Source organism: Tamandua tetradactyla, chromosome 8 (genome assembly GCF_023851605.1).
Source record: "Tamandua tetradactyla isolate mTamTet1 chromosome 8, mTamTet1.pri, whole genome shotgun sequence".
Classification (NCBI taxonomy): Eukaryota; Metazoa; Chordata; class Mammalia; order Pilosa; family Myrmecophagidae; genus Tamandua; species Tamandua tetradactyla.
Window position 1 is genome coordinate 73,487,856 of NC_135334.1, and position 21,066 is coordinate 73,508,921.

At 54.7% G+C, this 21,066-nt stretch overlaps 1 protein-coding gene and 1 non-coding gene across 12 annotated transcripts in view; one reads left to right on the forward strand and one right to left on the reverse strand.

Annotated features, from left to right (window-relative positions):
• Positions 1 to 21,066, forward strand: part of ARAP1 (ArfGAP with RhoGAP domain, ankyrin repeat and PH domain 1) — a 74,839-nt gene that overhangs the window by 38,452 nt on the left and 15,321 nt on the right. For 9 of the 11 annotated variants that reach the window (XM_077113679.1, XM_077113676.1, XM_077113685.1 and 6 more), the window contains 13 exons: positions 9,306 to 9,475; positions 10,114 to 10,181; positions 10,900 to 11,018; positions 11,157 to 11,312; positions 11,698 to 11,767; positions 12,059 to 12,179; positions 12,628 to 12,830; positions 13,222 to 13,328; positions 14,482 to 14,681; positions 16,511 to 16,596; positions 17,944 to 18,126; positions 19,236 to 19,410; positions 20,831 to 20,965. In XM_077113679.1, the coding sequence (XP_076969794.1) occupies positions 9,306 to 9,475; positions 10,114 to 10,181; positions 10,900 to 11,018; positions 11,157 to 11,312; positions 11,698 to 11,767; positions 12,059 to 12,179; positions 12,628 to 12,830; positions 13,222 to 13,328; positions 14,482 to 14,681; positions 16,511 to 16,596; positions 17,944 to 18,126; positions 19,236 to 19,410; positions 20,831 to 20,965 (1,793 nt within the window). Of the gene's footprint in view, positions 1 to 272; positions 706 to 1,901; positions 1,999 to 9,305; positions 9,476 to 10,113; positions 10,182 to 10,899; positions 11,019 to 11,156; positions 11,313 to 11,697; positions 11,768 to 12,058; positions 12,180 to 12,627; positions 12,831 to 13,221; positions 13,329 to 14,481; positions 14,682 to 16,510; positions 16,597 to 17,943; positions 18,127 to 19,235; positions 19,411 to 20,830; positions 20,966 to 21,066 lie in introns of those variants that run through there. The other 2 variants (XM_077113687.1, XM_077113683.1) reach the window with 2 other exon arrangements.
• On the reverse strand, positions 20,373 to 20,443 carry TRNAD-GUC (transfer RNA aspartic acid (anticodon GUC)). Its single transcript has one exon. It is a non-coding gene; the product is annotated as a tRNA-Asp (tRNA).

Consider the following 21,066-nt stretch of genomic DNA (forward strand, 5'->3'; position numbering starts at 1 on the left):
CCAGCCAATCCCTGGTCTTCTTGAGAGCTGGTCACTTGTTGCCGGGGCAGAACTTGTTTCCTTCAAAGAGTTTTTTTGCAGTCTCTCTGGACCTCTTAATGAGGCAGAGGAGGGGGAGAGGGAGAGACCGCCGCCAGGGCTAGCCAGGATCAGGGCTTCCTGAGCATACAGTCTTGCCCTGAAAAGCCCAGCGAGACTGTCCCGTGTAGGGTTTGGGGTTGTCCCATTTCAGTTTCGGGGGCGGGGGTGGGGGGGGCAGTGGGCGGCAGGAAGGAAGTGTCTGTCCTGGGGGATTCTGGGTAACTTTTCTCTTTCTCTCTGCCAGTGTTTTCAGGAAGTATGCGAGTTGGCCAGGGCTGCAGGGGGCGGGGAGGCAGAGAGCAGGAAGCCCAGGGAGACCAGAGCTGCTTGCAGACATATACACACATACCACTCTCCCGGACAGAGCCGTGATTATACACGGAAACCTACACACATACTCGGAGGAGTGATTCACAGACAGACAAACAAATCACAGGTGTCCAGAGCTGTACCTGGAACCAAATACTTCCCAGGAAACCTTGGCCTCCGACACACCCAGGGAACAGGGGCCTGGCTATCCCCTGGACCAGCCCAGCTTGCACGGGGAGGCACACAACACATGCACTGAGCCCGTCTGGCTGGAGCCGTGAGTCCTGGGGCCCAGGACCCCGCGGACACCTGAGGGTGAGAGAGGGGCAGCTTTGGGCTGGCTTGATGGGCAGGTGGGAGACTCTGCCTGGCTGCCTTTCACCTCTGGGCTGGGTTTTCTGTGCTCTCCTCCTTCCTTTCTTTTTTGCCCTTGAATTTTTCTCTCTTCCTTCATTTTCTCCCCTTCTTCGTATTTTGGCCTGCCTCTCCCTTCTCTCCTTTCCTCCTCCTTCCCTCTCCCCTTTCCTTCACCTTCCCTCTCCCCTATCTCTCTAGGTCCTTGTCTCCCAATCAGCCCTCTCTGCTGGGTTTACTGGGAGGTCACAGCACCCATCTTCTAGGCATTTTCTGATGCTCCATCAAACAGATTGTGCCTCTGTGGTCTCTGCCCTCTTCAGGTCTGGTGTCTGCTTCTGGTTCCCCTCACCACTTTAGGGACTCCCTCAAGGAGGCATAGGTGGGGCTTATCTCAGTTTCACGCCACTCAAGGGTGCTTTAGTTCTGAGCAGCTCCTGGCTAACCCTGTACCCTCCCTAGGTACTTGCTTGGTGAGTTTTGGTTCCTGCCTCTCCTCCCTAGGGCTGGTAGTATGGGTGCTGCTTGTGGAATTGGGGGGCTGGGTTGGGATTGTGAGGGCTGGCCTCCCCACCCCCAATTGCTGTGATTTCCCTATGAGCTCATCAATCCTGTGTGGGGTCACTGGAGACAGAGAAGCCACTGACTAGAACTTGCTCTTGCATCCAATGCTCCCTCATTTCTTTGCCCTCAGCTTGTTTCCATACAGCCCAGCAGATACCTGTACTACCTCCTCCTCTTGGGTCAATCCTGAGCTGGGCCTCTGGGAGAGGGGGAGACTCAGTATAATCTGGGAGCTCCCAGATGGTTGAACTTCTTCCCCCTCCTGCCATGAGCTGGTACAGGGCCAGACCCGGGAAGCTTGGAGCTGCTATGGGAGACCCATGCCACTGCTTCCCCCTGTCCCCCACAGTAAGGCTGTTAGGTGGGGGGAGCCCTGTTCAGGCATGGCTGTGGAAGTGCCATGAAGGGCCCATCAGCCTGTGTGAGCTTAGAGCAGGGAGCAATTGGGTGGACTTCCTGGAGGAAGGGGACATATCTTGGGCCTGAACATGGTGGAGACCGTGATCCCAGGGTCACTGTGGGAATTAAATGAAGACAAGCCCTTAGTAGTGGACTGGTAGTAGGTGCTTAGTAAGTGGTGGCTCTTGTTCCAGGGAGAAGTGCTAAGAGCTGGAGCAAGCCTTGGTTGTGAGGGTGAATGCTACTGTATGGAAGGGTGGGGAGCTACTGGCTGTCTCCCATGATCAGCAGGTAATGGTCATTCAGTCATTCAGTACATACTCACTGCAGCCCCTTTATGTCAGGCCCTGTGCTGATGGCATGGAAAGGACTAGGCCTGAGGCTCACAGCATGTACAAAAGCTGAAAAACTGCAGGTATCACATTCTAGCAGGTAAATTCCCAGACAGGGCCTTCTATGCTATGATCTGGGCAGAGGTGAACAGAACTGAACCAGGAGAGTGTTTGAGGGACCTGACCTTTGGATCTCCTGATGGAGGAGGAAGCAAGAAGCATTGGACTAAGGCCGAGGCCCCTAACTAGGCCAGAGCCCCAATGAGGAAGTGGGTAGCTGGGAAAGTTTGTTCCCGTGGAAAGGGGGGCTCAGGACAGGAGAGACGTCCCTATGTCATTAGCCTAGGCCTGAGTCCCGGTGAGACCTGTCCAACACCTTGGGGGAAAGATCCTGATTCTAAGAAGGGATGCAGGTCTGGGTCCTTGGACCTCTGAAAGAAGTTCAGTGAAGCAAACGTTGGCAGACACAGCTGTATTGAGTGATCAAAAGTATAGGAGCTGGGGAGCCCTGAAAAGGCCACAGCTCAGCCCGGGGGATCAGAGGAGGTCCGCAGTGGAAGAGGATATTTGATTTGGACTTTTGAAGGCAGAGGAGAAGTTGGCTAGTAGGAAACGGTGCTCCGGTGGAAGGAGCAGCATACACGAGGGCATGGAAGCGTGCATTTGTGGAGCACAGCGCAGACAAGGATGGCTGGAATGTGAGCGGGAACTGAGTTGCACTCCCTCTCTGCAGCCCACTTGCCTGTCCTCAGGATGAGGCAAACAGAGAGATGTGAGGGGAGAGCACGGGGTCCGTCCTGGAGGAGGTGGACCTGTGAAGCAGGCTCCTGGCCCAGCCTGTGGGGTCTGAGTTTCCTTCAGCCACGGCCACGGTGAAGCGGTTGTACGGATGACACGTGAGAGTGACTCTTCTTTGTTGAATTACCTCCCTGGATGGAGGTCAGAGGGGAAACTAAGGTTCCGTGTAGTGAAGTCACTTGCTCATGGTCACAACTGACGAGTAGTCAAGTAAGGGCTCAAACCCAGGTCTGCCTGGCTCAAAGGCCCTGCCTCTAACCAGGATGACTGTTGTCGTTTGCTAGCTGCCAGAATGCAACACACCAGAGATGGATTGGCTTTTAATAAAAGGGGATTTATTTCGTTAAAATGTGTAGTTTTTCAGAGGAAGGGCAGCTACCTTTCAACTGAGGTTCTTTCTTATGTGGGAAGGCACAGGGTGATCTCTGCTGGCCTTCTCTCCAGGCCTCTAGATTCCAATAACTTTTCCCGGGGTGATTCTGCATCTCCAAAGGCCTGGACTGAGCTGTGAGTGCTGAGATGAGGTATGCTGAGCTGCTTGGGCTGTGCTACATTGAGCTCTCTTATTTAAGCACCAGCCAATTAAATCAAACATCATTCATTGCAGCAGGCACGCCTCCTAGCCAACTGCAGATGTAATCAGTAACAGATGAGGTTCACATGTCATTGGCTCATGCCCACAGCAACAGAACTAGGCACCTTCACCTGGCCAAGTTGACGCCTGAATCTAACTACAACAGTGATCACACAGCTCATGTTGCCTGGGACAGACCCGGTTTGAGCCTGTTGCCGTGGCAAAATTATTAATAGCACCTCTGTAACTCTCAGAAATGTTCTGGTTTATATGGCTCATTAATATCTTACCCATCCTGGTGTGGGACCCTCCCGTGGTCCCCAGTCCCGTGCACATGTGAGGACTGCTCCGTGTGTTCTCCCTCACTCAGTAAAGCAAACCTTCTTAGGCTGAGGGTCCAGGCTTATTAGGCTCCCCTCACAGGAGTGTCCAGTCTTGGAGAGAGTGTAGTGGGCCAAAGCAGATGGGTCTATGTGTCTCTTGGGGAGACAGGAGAAGGACACAGGGGTGCAGGGACCAGGGAGATTAGCTCCGTGGACCAGGGAGGGGCATCTGGGAGCTGCCTGGAGGATGAGGCCCTTTGAGGTGAGTTTTAAGACACAAGCAGCTTCCCATGGGCTGAGATGGTAGCAGAGGGCGTGAGGGGGAAGAAACTATGAGCAGAGGCCAGAGGTCGGAACCATGGGGACATTCTCAGGGATGCCAGGTCTGGTCTGGGAGGTCAGCTTCCCAGCCGAGCCCGAGCTGGACTGGGGATTGAAGCTGGACCACTCTTAAGGGTGGCAGGTACTGAGTGGCCGGGACTCTGGCTGGGCTTGGGGGACTCTGGGGGCCCTGACCTTGGTGGTGGTCACTGTCCCTTCCTCTGGGGTTTTCCCATGGGCTATGCCTTCCTGATATTACTTCTCCTTTCCTGGGCCTGGCCCTGACTTGGCAGGGCCCTGATCCCCTGCAGCTTTCTGGAAGAGGTGGCTAGAGGGGAGGCCTGGAGTCCTGTCAGGGACTCCCTGGCTCCCCCCTTGTTGGGCCACAGTCCCTCCCTAGGGAAAGCTGTCCTGGGAGAGGAGCCCTTGTCTCGGTTTCCCACTCCCTTCTTTCCATGGCCACAACGGCCATCAGAGCTTTGGTGGTGTCCGCCGTAGACAGAACTCAGGCCCGGAGTGGCCTAGATCCCAAGTCCGGGCGGCCGGTGTGAGGAGGTGGGTCCAGGCCAGCCCACAGATTCCGGCCACGGCCTTGTTCACTGCTGGCGGCTCGGCTTGTGGGCTGTGGCGCTGGACTGCTTGGGTTCAGATCCTAGCTTTGTACCATGGACTCGGCTGTAAAGTGGGGATGATAAGAAACCTTCCTTTTAGAGCCCTTGTGACGAAGAAATGAAAGAATCCATGTAAAGTTCTTAGAAGATGGCTGGGAATATGTGATATATATAAACAGGAATTAATGAGCCCAGGTAGTCATTCATTTATAAATCCCTGCTGTGTGCTGGGGATACACTCATAAGCAAGATTGGGGCGGTGAGCTCCTCGGGGAGCCCGCATGCTGGGAGACAGGCTTCAGGGAAGGAGGGCACCTCCCAGGATGATCAGGACATTGGAAGGGATAAGCTCGGTGCCAGAGGTGGGCGGGTGGATGCTACTTGGTCCCTGAGGATGAGGAGGAGCAGGTGGGCAGATTTTGCTCTGTTGTACCAGTTGCCCTTCCGCCCTGGCCCTCAGATCTGGAGTTGCTGTGGGACCAGGTCCCTTCAGCCCTACTTGGCTTGGAAGGATAGCGCCTGTTCCCACCTCTTAGAGCACAGTTCAGCCTGCCCTGAGCAGACAGTTTGGGGTTCTGCTTCCAGTTGCTCTCGGGCCAGACCCCCGGGGAGGGGGGCTTCCTCTTGGATTTTGGAGGGCAGCTGTACGATGGATCGATTCGCCTGGAAAGAAGTCTCCAGGAGCATTGCCCTTGTCTAGTTGGGGCCAAGTCCTAGGCATGGATGTGTCCAGGTCATGCCCTTGGACCTGCAGTCGCTGGGTCATCATTCACCCTTTCATTTACTTCTCTCTCAATCCTAATGGTCATCCTATCCATCCGCCTACCCAGTCATGCTCCCATCATCATCCATCCATCCACCCACCCACTCACCCACCCACCCACCCATCCATCCATCCATTCATGTTTCTGTCCATCCACTCACTCATCCGTCCATTCACCACCTACCCATCTCATCCACCCATCTGTCTGTCCACCCATCCATCCATCCATCTGTCCACTCACCCACCCACTTACCCATCTAGTATATTCTTTATTGCTGACTCAGCCAGCCCTTGTACTGGACTGTGGCTTTATAAAGTCAAATCAGATGCTGCCTTTGCCCTAAAGGTCCTCGGTGTAATGCCCACTAGGGGCTTCTCTTAGATTTAGCTAAACAGTCAGACTCTCAATTTTACCATAGGCCACACTTGGCATCGGATTCCCTTAGAAGTATATAGGGCCAGCAGGGCAGTGTCAGGCCGTCCTTTCCTGGGCCTCCTCATAGCCGTGCACACTGCAGTCCACACGCCATCCAGGAGCCCTTCTCTGTGGCCCTCCAGGTGACAGCTCAGGGGTGAGGGACTGAGACTTACTGTGGACAGCTGTGGGAGCCTCCCTGGCTTAGAAATCTCTTGCCCCAAGGAGCCAATATTTTGTATCACACCATTGACATCCCTTCATGTCCCTGCAGGGGACATGTCCACTTACAGGTCAGCTCACCCAGGAAGCCCAAAGCTGTGGATTCTCCACTGGGTATAGAGTTCATTTGGAGTTTCTCCCAGTCCAGATGAAATTCTCCAGTCAGGCCATTTTTGCCACAGGCAGTGTTGCCTAGTGACACAGCTCACAAACCTGCCTTTAGCAGATTTCTAGGGGGACAAGGCTGGAAAGCTAGCTGAAGGTCACATCCTCACACAGAATGAGCAAGGGTTTTGTCTACCTTTGACCCACATGTGGAAAAGAGTCAATTGTAGGGCAAGATTATGATAGGGAAATAGCCATCTATCCTAAGAAGCATATAGGCCAGGGTTCAAATCTCGGCTCAGACACTAGCACAATACCTAGTACAAAGGGTGTACTTAAAAGATGTTACCTGGAATAATTTGTATAAAGCTTATACTGGGAGAAGCGTGTCCAGGGGCTATGGGGGCATAACGGAAGGTTGGGTTACAGAAGGCTTTCAGAGATGGGAGGCTTGAGTTTGGAGATAGGCATGATTGGAGGCTCTTCTCAGAGCAGGGCAGGGAGAAGAGTATTTCTGGTGATGACGGCAGCGTGAGCCAAGGCCTGGCATGATCGCGCCCCAGGCTCACCCAGCCGCCTCCTCTCAGCCCTCTCCTGGTTTTGTGGTGTCACACAGGAACCTTGGGGCACAGATCAGGGTGAGAGTCACCAGCGGGAGAAGTTACCCATCCCTTCTGATGTCCTCTGTGGCCCCTGCAGGACCCGGCAGGGCCAGGCCTCTGGGGCTCAGGCGCCTTGTTCCAGCTGGTGGTCACTGAGCATCCTGTGTGCTGGGACCCAGCATACCCTGTCCCGGTTAATTCTCCAGCCTGCCCAGTTGGTAATTTAGTCCCTATTTTACAGAAGAGGAAACCGAGGCTCAGATGCAGAAAATGAGGCCCTGGAACACACAGGAACTAAGAATCTGAAGCAGAGTTCAAACCCAGGTCCCAGAGACCAAAGCCTTTCGGGACCACTCATACCATGAGGAACAGTGTGACAGTCCCGGAGAAGGGCAGATGGGAGCACTGCGGCCAGGGGCGCCGGGGCCCCGAGCTGGCCTGGGAGAGTCGGGGAAGGGTTCCTGGTAGATGTGAGAGCAGAGATGAGGAGCCGGTGTCACGGGACAGGAGCGTGATGGGATAAGGGGCATCCAGGAAGTGGTGAATATCCAAGTCTCAGGCAAGAGGGAAGAGAGTCTTGAATCAGAAACCCTTGACTCCAGGCCTCAGAACTTGGGTTTTGAGCCGCAGTCGTTACCCTCAGCCTTGATGCCCGTTCTAGTCCTGCCCCGCCGCTTTGCCAACAGATGCCTTCCCACCTTCTCAGCCTAGTTCACGATTCATAGAGACGGAAAGTGAATTTGAGGGTGCCAGGGCTGGGGGGAGGGGAAAACGGAGTTATTGCTTAATGGGTACAGAGTTTCTGTTTGGGGTGATGACAAATTTTGGAACTAGTGGTGATGGTTGCACAACATTGTAAATACGTTGTTAATGCCACTGGATTGTAGACTTAAAAAATGGTTAAAATGGCAAGTTTCCTCTTGTAGGTATTTTACCACAATTTCTTGAAAACTTTTTTATTGTATAATATAACATATATGCAAAGCAAAGAAATTAAAAAGCAATAATTTTCAAAGTACCCTTCAACAAGGAGTTACAGGACAGATCCAGAATTTGTCATGGGCTACCATACCATCATCTCAGATTTTTCCTTCTAGCTGCTCCAGAACAGTGGAGGCTAGAAGGAATATATATATATATATCTTTTTAATGCATTTTTAAATTAATTAAAATTTTTTTTAAACATAACAACAAACATACACAAAAATTCTAACCATATGATCATTCCATTCTACATATATAATCAGTAGGAATATATATTTTTTTATCATCACAATTGACTTTGTGTGTGAAAAATAACATATATACAAAAAAGCAATAAATTTCAAAGTACATCACATTATTTATAGGACAGATTTCAGAGTTTGGTATGGGTTACAGTTCCACAATTTTAGGTTTTTACTTCTAGCTGCTCTAAGATACTAAAGGCTAAAAGAAAAAATCAATATAATTATTCAGCGATCATACTCATTTGTTAAACCCTACCTTCTCTGTATAACTCTACCATCACCTTTGATCTTTCTCCTACTCTTTAGGGGTATTTGTTCTATGCCCATTCTAACTTTTTCTTGTTGAAAGGGGCCGTCAATAATATAGGCTAGAGAGATGGAACTAACTAATGTTCTGGAGAGACTGGTCCAGGGACCCATCTGGAGGTTGTAGGTTTCTGGAAAGTTACCCTAGTGCATGGAACCTTTTATATATTATATATTGCCCTAGGTGTTCATTAGGATTGGCTGGAATGGTTTTGGCTGGGGTTTGGCAAGTTAGAATAGGTAGCAATGTCTAACTGAAGCTTACGTAAGAGTGACCTCCAGAGTAGCCACTCAACTCTATTTGAACTCTGTCAGCCACTGATAACTTATTTGTTACACTTCTTTTCCCCCTTTTGGTCAGGATGGCATTGTTGATCCCGCGGTGCCAGGGCCAGACTCATCCCTAGGAGTCCTCTCTCATGCTGCCAGGGAGACTTTCACCCCTGGATGTCATGTCCCATGTAGTGGGGAGGGCAATGATTTCACTTGCAGAGTTGGGCTTAGAGAGTGAGGCCACATCTGAGCAACAAAAGAGGTCCTCTGGAAGTAACTTAGACATACCTATAGGTAGGCTGAGCTTCTCCGCTACATACATAAACTTCACAAGAACAAGCCTCAAGATCAAGGGCTTTAACCACAATTAAAAAAAAAAAATCTCAGTTCAGATATCACCTCCTTCAGGTAGCCTTCCCTTTCGACGACAGTGACCAGTGGATACATTTGACTAGAGCACTGGGGGCAGGTGTCCCTGCCACGACAACATGGGCCAAGCTCATGCAGGCCAACAAGGGTGCCTGCTTCCTGTAGGCTTTGGGAAGCAACCAGGGGTTTAAGGTAGGAGGGCTATGTGTGGAAGGGCTCCTGTCTGCGGGAATTTGTAGAACGAGTGAGTTTTGTTGCAGCTCGGGAGATGTGGGAGCTAGCTGGGTGACTCTGGCCCAGTGACTCAGCCACCCTCAGCTAACTCCTTGGTGCCCAACTTTTGATTGTTTCCCAGCCTTCCCTCCGAGGAGGAAGAGTTATCATTGCTACCGCCATCATTACCTCCTCAGCCAGAGCCCGAGGACCTCCCACCCAGCCACCCCCAGGGGCCTCCGCAGCCCCCGTCTCCGCCACCCAGCCCCCCGGAGATCCCTCCGAAGCCTCTGCGCTTGCCCCCTGAGTTTGGTGAGTACCACAGCCAGGGGACAGGGCTCTGGGTGGGTCGTCTGAGACTGGGCCCCTCTTGAGTATGCGAGGACCACACTCCCTTTTCTGTTGGGCCTGGACATGGAATCATCCTCCAGCACCTGAGCCAGTTTCTGGCCCTGCTACCCACCCACTGTGTGACTCTGGGCAAATCATTCAGACTCTCTGGGCATTTTCATCCTCAGTATGCAGACAGCACCCACCTCTTTGACCTGTGAAGTGTGAGGGCACGGCAGACCTTTTGAGTTAGCCATGGTTTAAAGTGTCGCATATTTTCCATGGCCGTGGGTGATTTGCTTTTCCTGGGATTGTCCACTTTTTGTTGCTTTATAGCCTCTTTTGGACAGACCCCACCCCTGTGCCCAAAGCTTGTTGCCTGGTCAGCCTTCCTGTGGTGGCCTGGCGTCTCCTTGGTCTATCCCACTGTGCTGTCCCATGACACCCTGATGGTATAAATAGCACTTCCTGTCCCCTGTGCCTTTTTTCTGAAATCCAGGTTGGGGTCGGGTGGGACTCCTTCTTGGGCTTTCTTGGCCTTTGTAAAGCCAGGATGAGGTGCACCAAGAGAGTTGGCCAGGCTCTTGCTTCTGAAGTCCCCTCGCCCTCTTTCTCCCTAGATGACTCTGACTACGATGAGGTCCCAGAGGAGGGGCCGGGAGCCCCAGCCAACGTGATGACCAAGAAGGTGGGGCGGGGCAGTGGTTAAAGTTTGGTCTGTTTGTCTGTCTGCCTGTCTGTCAGTCAGGGGGGAGTGCTGCTCAGCTGCCTTTCAGGCTCTGGGGCTTGGGGTACTCAAGAGCCCCCATTCCAAGGACCAAAAAGACAGAAGGGGACAGCCAGTTTCCCAGGAGAGTTTTCTCCATCTTCATTGTTTGGCCAAACAGAGGTCAGGGGTCAAATTCAGCCCCAGAACTCGAGGTCTAGATGCTCTGGCCTGGGGCTCCAGCCCCACTCTTCTGCTGCGTCTGGATGGAGTACATGGTGTCTTCTCTTTCTCTTTCTCTTTCTGTGTTCCAAGTGCATCTGTCTTGGATCGTCGGTCCCTCTGTCTGTCTGGCTGTCGTCGTTTCACTTTGTTTGTTTCCATGTCACTCTCGCTCTCTGAGTGTGTGTCTTGTCTCCCTGTCTTTAAGTCTCTTTCCCGATCCCTTTCTCGTTCTGTCTTTGTCTCTGTCCTAGGTCTGTGTCTGCCAGTGATATCGCTGGCCCTGTGGCCCTGTCGGCCTGGGTCCCTGTTGATCTCTGGGTGGCAGAAGGGAATATGAGGAAGGAAACAGAAGTAAAAGTGCTGAGTTGTGTGGGTTGGGGATAAAGAGTGGACAGAGGGCTTACGGCCTCCCCCGGGTGGGTGTGACCTGTGGCCTGGGGGGAAGCATGACGCTGAGTGGGTCTGGGAGGGGCAGGAGGAGCCCCCACTGAGCCAAGTCCCACGGGCCGTGCGTGTGGCCAGTTTGCTGAGCGAGGGGGAGGAGCTGTCCGCGGATGAGGAAGCCGATGACCACGCCGACGGGGGTGTCCCCAAGTAAGTGTCCCTTCTTCCCGAACCCCAGCCCAGCTTCAGTCCTCCCGTGTCCTCTGCCTCCACCCTGGGGAGCCCCCCACCCCCTGGGAATGAGCCCATTGGCCCTGGCACTCCTCATCCTCTCTCCTCTGTCCCTAGCGGTGGATGGCACACCAGCCGCCTGAGCTCGCCCTTACCCAGCAGCCCCCTGATCCCCGAGACCCTGCCACTCCCCATGGACGGGCCACCCAGGGGCCCCAGCCCCGGTGCACCCATCATCAAGGCCGGCTGGCTGGACAAGAACCCACCGCAGGGGTGAGTGAGCCCCGCTGGGCCCGGCCAGCACGGTGCACGGGGGGCGGGCAGGGCTGCGGGGCGCTGGTGCGATGGCTCCACAGATCAGAGGGGCCCAGCGTTATTTCGCAGGGTCTAATCACCATTTCCCCCACCAGGGTTTTATTGCCCTCACCAATGGCAAGTCCTCCTTTGTGTCTGATTTTAGTTGTTCCTGTTGTAGGCAAAGGTCTGTCTTTTTCCCAGTGGGATCCCCATTTGGGATCCTTTCTCCCTGGAACCTGGCTGTTCTTAACTTTGTGTATGGCCACTAGAGGGGACTGGGGGGGGTGGGAACCCAGGACCACTCCCGTAATCCCCAGTCCTTTGCTCTGTCGTCTCTGTGCCTCTGCTTCTCCCTCTCCAGGTCGTATATCTATCAGAAGCGATGGGTGAGATTAGATGCCAACTACCTGCAGTACTTTGACAGTAACAAGGTGAGGGCCAACCCGGGCCCCGACCCGACCCCTGCTGCAGCCTGACCCTAGGCTGAACCCTGACACTGGACCCAGGCAAAGGGCTCCCCCACCCCTGAGACGAGTGCTTGCCAGAACCCCCCGGTCTGGCTTCTCAAACCGGGTCCACCTTTCCCATCAGCCAGCTGTGGGCCATATTAAGAGTCAGCATGTGAGGCCTGAGGGAGTGAAGCAGAGAGGAGTCAGGGAGGGCTGGGCCTCTGGCGACCCACCCCCCCACTCCCCCTAGCGTGGCTCCTGTCGCTTCCCCAGGATGCCTACTCCAAGCGCTTTGTCTCTGTGGCCTGCATCTCCCGTGTGGCTCCGATTGGGGACCAGAAGTTTGAAGTGATCACAAACAACCGGACCTTTGCCTTCCGGGCGGAGAGCGATGGTGGGAGTGGGGGGAGGGGAGAGGGTGGGGGGTGGGGGGAGAAGACTGTCAGTGCAGCCATATAAGGTAGGGAAAGGAACCAAGGCACATCTGCAGCTCCCCCTCAGCCCCCACCCCACCCACCCCCGACCCAAAACAAAAACCATCAAGGAGTGTGGAGGGGGTGAGAAAAGGATGGGAAGGGGGCCTCCTCTGTGACAAGCTCTTTGCTTAGACACTCACTGTGTCCTCAGCAGCCCACAGTCCCATATACAGGGACAGGCTCAGAGAGGTGAAATGACTTGCCCAGCATAAATGGCACAACTGGGATTGGAACTTGAATGTGTCCAAGTTGGAGACCTCGGGCAGGGTGCTGGGTGGGCTTACGGGCAGAGGGGCTGAGGCCCGAGGATCCTAGGGGGGCTACTGGCCAGGCTGAGCTTGGGCTCACCCTGGTCTTGGCCTGCAGCAGAGCGGAAGGAGTGGATGCAGGCCCTGCAGCAGGCGATGGCCGAGCAGCGTGCCCGGGCCCGGCTGTCTAGTTCCTGTCCGTTGGGAATTCGTGGCCCAGAGCTGCCCGACTACGTTGGCAGCCTGGAGCTACGAGGCTTCAAGAATAAGCTGTATGTGGCCGTGGTTGGGGACAAAGTACAGCTCTACAAGAATCTGGAGGTACAAAGGGGTTGGCCACGCCACTGGATCCCTCCCCCTCCTTGATCTGGCCCCTCCTCAGTCTCCTCCATGCCCACCCTGGACCTGAGCCCTCCCCTCTCCCTCCCTCTCCTTGCACCGAGCTCAACTCCTTGCCTGCCCCCACTTCCATTCCTCTTCTGACCCTATCCCTTGCCTAGTCCCTGAGCACTGTCCCCAGTCTCTTCTCTGGCTCCTTTCCGCCCTCCCTGTTGCCTTCCTGGCCCCTGAGCCCAGGTGCATTTATCCATGCCCAGATTCCTAAGTCCTCCCTGTCTCCTCCCTCAGCACTTTCTAGTCCCCTCCCCTTCTACCCCCACCCCCTGGGCCTTGGGCCCCGCCCCCAGCCTCACCCTCCCCCCACCGCTGCCAGGAATACCACCTGGGCATTGGGCTCACCTTCATTGACATGAGCGTGGGCAACGTGAAGGAAGCCGACCGGCGCAGCTTTGACCTCACCACGCCCTACCGCATCTTCAGGTGAGCCCGTCTCTTCCCCTCGTCCGCACCCTCACTGCCTGCCGTTATTTTCTTCTCGCATCATGTGCAAAGCTGTCCTTCTAGGATGGAGGCATCTGCCTCCTTCCCCTTGGGCTGCCTGTCTGAGCCTCTTCGCTCTGCTCTCCTTGACCTCCAGTGGGGCCTTTTTGTTTGTTTGTTTGTTTTTATTTTGTATGTATGATACATAACCACATATAAACACAAACATTCTTATCGTGTGATCATTCCGTTCTTGTTATATAATCAGTAACTCACACTATCATCACATAGTTATATATTTATCATCATCATCATTTCCTAGAACATCTGCATCAATTCAGAAAAAGCAATAAAAAGACAGAAAACAATTCATACATACATACCCCTTACCCCTCCCCTTCACCCATCACCAGCATTTCAATCTGCTAAATTTATTTAAATTTATTTATTTTAAATATTATTTATTTTAAATTTGTTCCACCTATTATTTATTTTTAATCCATATGTTTTACTTGTTCGTCGATAAGGTAGACAAAAGGAGCATCAGACACAAGGCTCTCACAACCACACAGTCACACTGCGACAGCGATATCATCATACAATTACCTTCAAGAAATATGGTCCAGTGGGGTCTTTTGAGACATCTCTGTCCTCTCCCCCTCTCCGCACTTAAACCCTCTACAGGTTTCCCCTAGCCCTCAGAGTGCACTTCAGCTCCCCCTGTCCGTCTCCCAGCCTCTCTGCCAGCCTGCCCATCCTGCACGTAGCACCTGGAATACCTGACATGCCACCTGCCACTTTGCACATGCTGTTCCTTCTGTCCAGAACTCCCTTCCATCTCTTCACCTGGCTAAGTCCTCATCTGTCACGTCTTAGCTCAGGCATCATTTCTTCCCAGCAGACTTCTCTGCTTCCTGGGGTGGGGCAGACCCCTCTCCAGGGTCCCTCAGCCCCCATACATCTCTCAGGTTCGTGTCATCCTTGCCTTCATCCATGCCTACCTTCATACCAGACCCAGGATGCCTCCCTTTTCTGACAGTGAGCTCCCACTGCCTCCCACTCCCACCCTGCATTTCATGCTGAGATCCCTCGTGCTGTCCGCAGACCCCTTTAAGCCCTTTCCCATCATAGCCCCCCACTTCTGTGTCCCCAGCTTCTCCACTGAATCGGAGCTGGAGAAGGAACAGTGGCTGGAGGCTATGCAGGGAGCCATTGCCGAGGCCCTGTCCACCTTGGAGGTGGCTGAGCGTATCTGGGCTGCAGCCCCCAACAGGTTCTGTGCCGACTGTGGGGCTGCCCAGCCTGACTGGGCCTCCATCAACCTCTGCGTTGTCATCTGCAAGCGCTGTGCAGGTAGGTGGGGGTGGGCACCAGGCAGAGGTGGCAGTGGGATGTCAGAGCCGGGGCCTGTCTGGCTAGAGGGGCTGGAACGAAGACAGGAGTCAGGAGAGCCACGTTTCTGAACTTCCTCCTGTATGCCAAGTTTTTCCCACAGTGATTAACCTTCAGTCCTTAGACAGCATTGTAAGGCAGGGATTCAACTTCCTATGTCATGGGTGGGAAAACAGAGGCACAGAGGCATGTTCAGTGCCAGCTGGCAAGTGAGCCTGGATTTGACCCCAGGCCTGTTGCGGCCCAGCCCCCTCTTCACATCAGAAGAGCCAGGAGAGCCCAGGCGGATGGGGCTGGCAGGGGGCAGGCCAGGCAGGGCTTTGCAGACAGAGGGAGGAGCTAGTAGGGATGGAAAGGGGGGATGGGAGGCAGAGCTGGGCTTTAAGCGGAAGAGGGATGTATGTGGTTAGATTTGTGGGTCAGACCCTGGTTGGTGTGTGGAAGCCAGATTGGAGGGGATGAGACTGGAGACCAGTGAGGAGGCTGCTGCAGGATCCAGGAGAAAGAGGAGGAGGCCTGGCCTGGGGAAGGGATAGATAGAGAACAGTGGGGGATATGTAGGATTTATGAGATCAAGTTCTCAATGATTTGGATGAGGAGGTCTGTAAAAGAAAAGGTGGAACCCAAGATTCATTCCTCCATTCGACTAACATTTTCTTTATTGTGGGTTTACTGTGTGCCAGGTGCTATGCTCCATGCAGGGGACACTGTGCTAGATGCCCTCATGGGAACTGACCATGCCTGGGGGGTGGCTGTGGGTGCTTGGAGGTGCCAGCCTCTGAAGTAGGGATCCAGGTGGAGGGACAGGTCTGGGGGAAGTCACTGAACTCAGTGAAGACCTCTGAGACCTGTGGGACATCTTGGGCAAATGTCCAGGAGGCTTTGGGCTGCGCAGTGTGGGCACAGGAAAGCAGTGACCTGTCTGAGCCTGGAGTAGGGAGGCATCAAGCTCACGGACGGTGATGGGGGCTGCCATGGGCGAGGCTGAGGCCGGGCCAGGCGGGGCCAGGCCCTCACCAGTGTCCCCAGCCTGAGCTCCCCAGCTCCCCTTCCCTTCCTCAGTGTGCCATGCTTTGTTCTAACCACTGCGGATAGAGCCCTAGAGCAGACCTTCAAGATTCCCGCTCACATGGAGCTTATGTTCTAGTGGGGAGAGTCAGATAATCCATACACAAACCAACAGGTGTATCAGGTAATAACAAGTGCGAGGCAAAGAATGAAAACAGGCTTATAGGACAGAGAATGGGTTGCTTGTCGGAGAAGCCCTCTCTGAGGAGGAGACATCTAAATTGAGATCTGAATGACAAGAGCGAGCCAGCCATGGGAAAATGGGAAAACAGCCAGGCAGAGGACCAGTGGCTGCAAAGGCCCTGAGGCAGGAAAGAGCAAGGACAATTAGGAGGAGGAGAGTGACTGCTGAGAGTGTGATAGCGGGGAAGGTGGGAGCTGGACTAAGTGGCATGAAATGAGAGGGGGGGAGGAAGCTGGTAAGGAAGCTAATTCTGGGGAGCTGGGTGAGGTTTTAAAGCAGGGATTCACAGTGAGGGGATTTGCATTTTAAAGAGGTCACTCTTGGGGCTGGGTGAAGAATGACTTGCAGGGGGTTGAGCATAGCTGTAGGGAGCCAGTTAGGGAGGCAGTGGAGGGCTCAGTCCTGTAGCACAGGGAGCTGGAACTGCAAGCCTGGCCTGTGGGTCCCTGGCTGCCCCTGGGTGGGCTCTGGGGGTGGGCGAGTGCCTGTGTGAAGGGAAGGGCCCCAGATGACCCTGCCCCTGGCCCCCTGTCTGCAGGGGAGCATCGTGGCCTGGGCGCCGGCATCTCCAAGGTACGAAGCCTGAAGATGGACCGGAAGGTGTGGACGGAAACACTCATTGAGGTAGGGGTGCCCCTTCAGCTGCTGCCTGGGACTCCCAGAGACGCCTCACTGCCCCTGGCACCTTGGGGCTAGAAGAGATATTTGAGACCATGTAATGGAAGAGCATTTGGGAAAAAAATACTTTTTTGGCAAAGTCAGCAAACTATGGCTTGCGAACTAAGAATGTTTTGACATCTTTAAGGGTTGTAAAAAAAAAAAAAAAAAGGAAAATGCAACAGAAACTATATGTATCCTGCAGAGCCTAAAATATTTACCATTTAGCCCTTTACAGAAAGAATTTGCTGACCCTGACCGAGTCCACCTCCCATCTCGTACAGATGGGCAAACTGAGGCCTTGGACAGGGCTATGATCTGCCTGAGATTACCCGTACAGACCCATCCTGACCGTCACGCCCTGCCCCTTCCCCGCCCCCTGCCTGGCTGACCCAGGGCTTTCTCCCCTATCTTGCATACCCCCTCACAGCCTCCTCTCCTGTGCTCTCACATGCACAGGAGGTTATGAGTCTGTGCATTGAGGGGCAGATACATATATGTACATTTGTGCCCATATACTTGGGGTTCTCAGGTACTGATATATATGATAGTCACGGGGGAGAACGTGCCACAGAAAGATGGACCCAGGACTTACCACCTAGGGCCTCCCTGGTTTATAGAAAAAGACCTTGAGGTTCAGGTAAAAAAATGACTTGGCTAAAATCAGAGTGAGTTGGTGGCACAGGGAGTATTAGATCCCACCCTCCTCAGAAGACGGCAAGGACTACTTGCTTTTATTCTCTGCTGTGACCCCAGTTCCCCACAGAGGGCCTCCAACAGGCAAGTTGGAGGGGCCTAGGAAATGGCTGTGGCATGAATGATCAGCAGAATGAAAGAACGAATAAACCAGTTCCCCAAACACTGGACCCCTGGGCTTCTCTGAAACCGGCCCCCACCCCTCTCCCCCAAAGGGCAGAGAGGAATGTCAGATGTTTAGAAAAATCCCTGCCCACCAGCACACCAGCTGGCAGGATAGAACCCCCTGCTCCCTGCTGTGATAACCCCAGGAGTGTAAAGTTCCAGATATGGGAGTAGGTGGGGGCAAAAGCAAACCCCCCCCCCAACCAGGCTCCAGGCTCGGGTGCCCCTTGCCTTGTCCCTGCATCGAAGGACTAGGCTCAGAACCCGGGGCCAGTGAGGGCAGCACCTACAGCCACCTTCAGGCCAGGCTGCTCCTCAGCTTCCCCACTGGGAAAGTGGGTGTATGGCCTGATTCTCCCAGCGCCTCGCCTGACAACCTCAAAAACCAAGATTTTGCCTGGCACCGCCCCTGGCTGTAGGCTGCCCCCTCTGACATCTCGTCCATACCCGCAGCTCTTCTTACAGCTGGGCAATGGTGCTGGGAACCGCTTCTGGGCAGCCAATGTGCCCCCCAGTGAGGCCCTGCATCCCAGCAGCAGCCCAGGTGCCCGGCGGCGCCACCTGGAGGCCAAATACCGTGAGGGCAAGTACCGCTGCTACCACCCACTCTTTGGCAACCAGGAGGAACTGGACAAGGTCAGGGCATTGCATCTCTGGGGCACCTTATGACTTCCCCTTTGATTCCTACACTGTCCTTTAAGACCACTGGCTAGGACCCCCTTTCTCGCCTGCCACCCCATTCTTCATCTTGATTCAACCTATCTCTTCTACCAGTTCAGAACGATGAGCTGGCATTTGGGGAAACTGAGGCCCAGAGGGTGGAAGGGCCCTGTCCAAGCCACATGGAGTGTTGGGGCTAAGAAAGGAGGCGCCAGGCCTGACCCTTGGGCGAAGGCCACATCCCCCAGCATCTGTCTGCCTCTCTCCCCACCCCTCCCAATTCCTCTGTCTCCCGCACCCTGTCCTGCTTCTGAATCCTGCCAAAAGGAGTGAACTCGATGGGGATGCTATTTCCTGTCAGGCTCATGAGAAACAGCTGGGCTGCTCCAACACACCCCCACCCCCACCCCACTCAAGATGAGGCCCTGTATGGGCCCCAGGCCCTGACAGGCTGGGAGCCAAGCCTTGGGACCTGATCTGACTGGCCTATAGCAGGAGGCAGCCTGCTCTGAGACAGGGGGATGCCATTCATGACCTCTGATTGGCCTCCAGTCCTTCCTGCAAGCAGCCCCACCCAGGCAAGCTCAGTCCAGCTAGAAGCCCAATGGGGAGCCAGGCAGGCCTCCACCTCCCAGGGACCCAGGCGTCCGGCCCCCAGCCCAGTCTAGTGAGCCAGCCAGGAGGGGCGGCAACTCCCATTGGTTGAAAGGGCTGGGCAGGCAGTGAGGAATTCAAATGTGGGAGGAATTAGCTACAAAGCAACCCCCTCCATCCTTCCACAAGGCAGAGAGAGCTTGAGATTCTCTAGAGAACTGGCTCAACTGAGCAGTTCTGTCCCAGGGGCTGCCAGCAGGGTGAGGCCAGGGCTGCTGAGGCTCCCTGTCTCTGCTTAGGCCGTCCCTGCCCACCCTCCCTTTCTCTTTCTTCCTCCCTGTGCTCCATTTCATCCTGAGCATGGGCCCTCCCCAGACCTGGGTCACCCCTCCTCCCTCTCCCTCTCTCCTCTCCCCTACACCCCTTTCCCTGCTGGCTCCCCACCCCCAGCTCTATCTGACCCTCCCCTCCCTGTTCTCCTCTCCTCTTAGGCCCTGTGTGCTGCAGTCACCACCACAGACCTGGCCGAGACCCAGGCGCTCCTGGGCTGCGGAGCCGGGGTCAGCTGCTTCTCAGGGGACCCCGAGGCCTCCACACCCCTGGCTCTAGCCGAGCAGGCCGGGCAGACATTGCAGATGGAATTCCTTCGGAACAACCGGACCACGGGTGAGTGGCTTGGTGGGACAGTCCCCCCTGGGGGATGGAGCCTCTGCCCTTGGGAGGGGATTTAGGTGGGAGTCAGCCAGGGGCCGTGCATCCCCCGTGAGGCTGTGATTCTAAAGCTGTGATTGTGGCTCCCAGAGGGGCCCTGGTGTGCAACTGTGTGATTTGGGGTGTGCTTGAGTTTGCATGTCAGCGTGCATTTGTGTACCTGGAGTTCCCTTCATATGCGTGCCCCTTTGTGTCTCTGTTTCTGTATCTGTGTGTCCCTTCCTGACCTGCAGCGTGGGCCACCCTGGGTGGCGTCCGTGTGCCAGCGTTGTGGGTCTCTGAGATGCTATGGATCTGTGCTTCTTTACACCCCAGAGAGTGTGGGTTTTGGGGGCTGTACATACAAAGCATCTGTGTTGCTGGGTGGCAGGGGGCGGACGGGTGATGTAGCCCTTCCCCATATACAGGTAACCCACCACAGTAGCCCTGTCCCCTGCTCTGCCTGGGGTGGAGCTCAGTCACAGATTGGGTTTGTGTCCCATGTGGCTCCCACTCTTGGGGGGGGGGTGAGGAGGGGGTGAGTGGCACTGATCACAGCCCAGGCTGGGCCTCAGGGACCACATCCCAGGACTGAGGGTGGAGCTTAGCGGCTGGGACTCTGGGCTCAGGGCCACGGGTGGGTGGGGTGCACCAGGCTGGAGGAAGCCCAGGTGTCCAGGGAGACATCGGAGACCACCCAGCTGGCTTAGGCCGGGGGAGGACAGCAGAGTCCCCTTGTTGCTAACTTCCGGAAGCAGGTCTGGAGCCAGGCTGCTTCCTTGGGGTTTTTTTTTTGTATGTGTATGTCTCTCTACATATATAGAAATATATATATATTTCTATATCTATATGCATATACACAGAGGTAGATATGTGATATGTATATCATAGGAAATTTTGTTCACAACTTTTTTGGGGGGAGGGGAACGGGGAAGGGGTGTATGGGCCGGGACTCAAACCCAGGTCTCCCGCATGACAGGCGAGAATTCTTCCACTGAACTACCCGTGCACCTCCGCTTCCTTGGGTTTTGCACTGTCTGGAATAAATCTCTCTCTGGGAATTATTATTAAACTTGGCTAAGGTTCCATCATTCAAGTGTGCCTGGCCCTGTGCCTCCACTAGGAAGAATGGGGTGGGTTGGGTAGTCAGGGAGGCTTCCTGGAAGGGGAGGTATTAGAATTCGGCCTTGGGGACAGGGTGGAACCTCCACCAGTGGAGAGAGGTGGAGAAATGGCTTGGGCGAAACCCTGGAGGGAGAAGTGAGAGCCTGAGGGTGCTAGTCAGAGATCTGAGGCTGGTGACCTGGAAGGACGCCCAAATGCGCAGCCCAGGTAGGGGAGAAGCAGGGACACCCTTGGATGGTGGGATTGACTGGCCACTCCTCCTCCTACAAAGAGGTACCTCGGCCAGATTCCACAAAGCCCCTGGAAAAGCACTACTCAGTTGTCCTGCCCACTGTGAGCCACAGCGGCTTCCTCTACAAGACTGCTTCTGCCGGCAAGGTGCTTCAGGATCGCCGCACCCGGGAAGGTGGGTGCTGCGCCAGACCCTGCCCTGCCCTGCCCTCTGGCATTCTGGCATGGCCGCGGGGCTGGGGAAGCCAAGGCTGGCCAGGCTGGTGGACCTGTGAG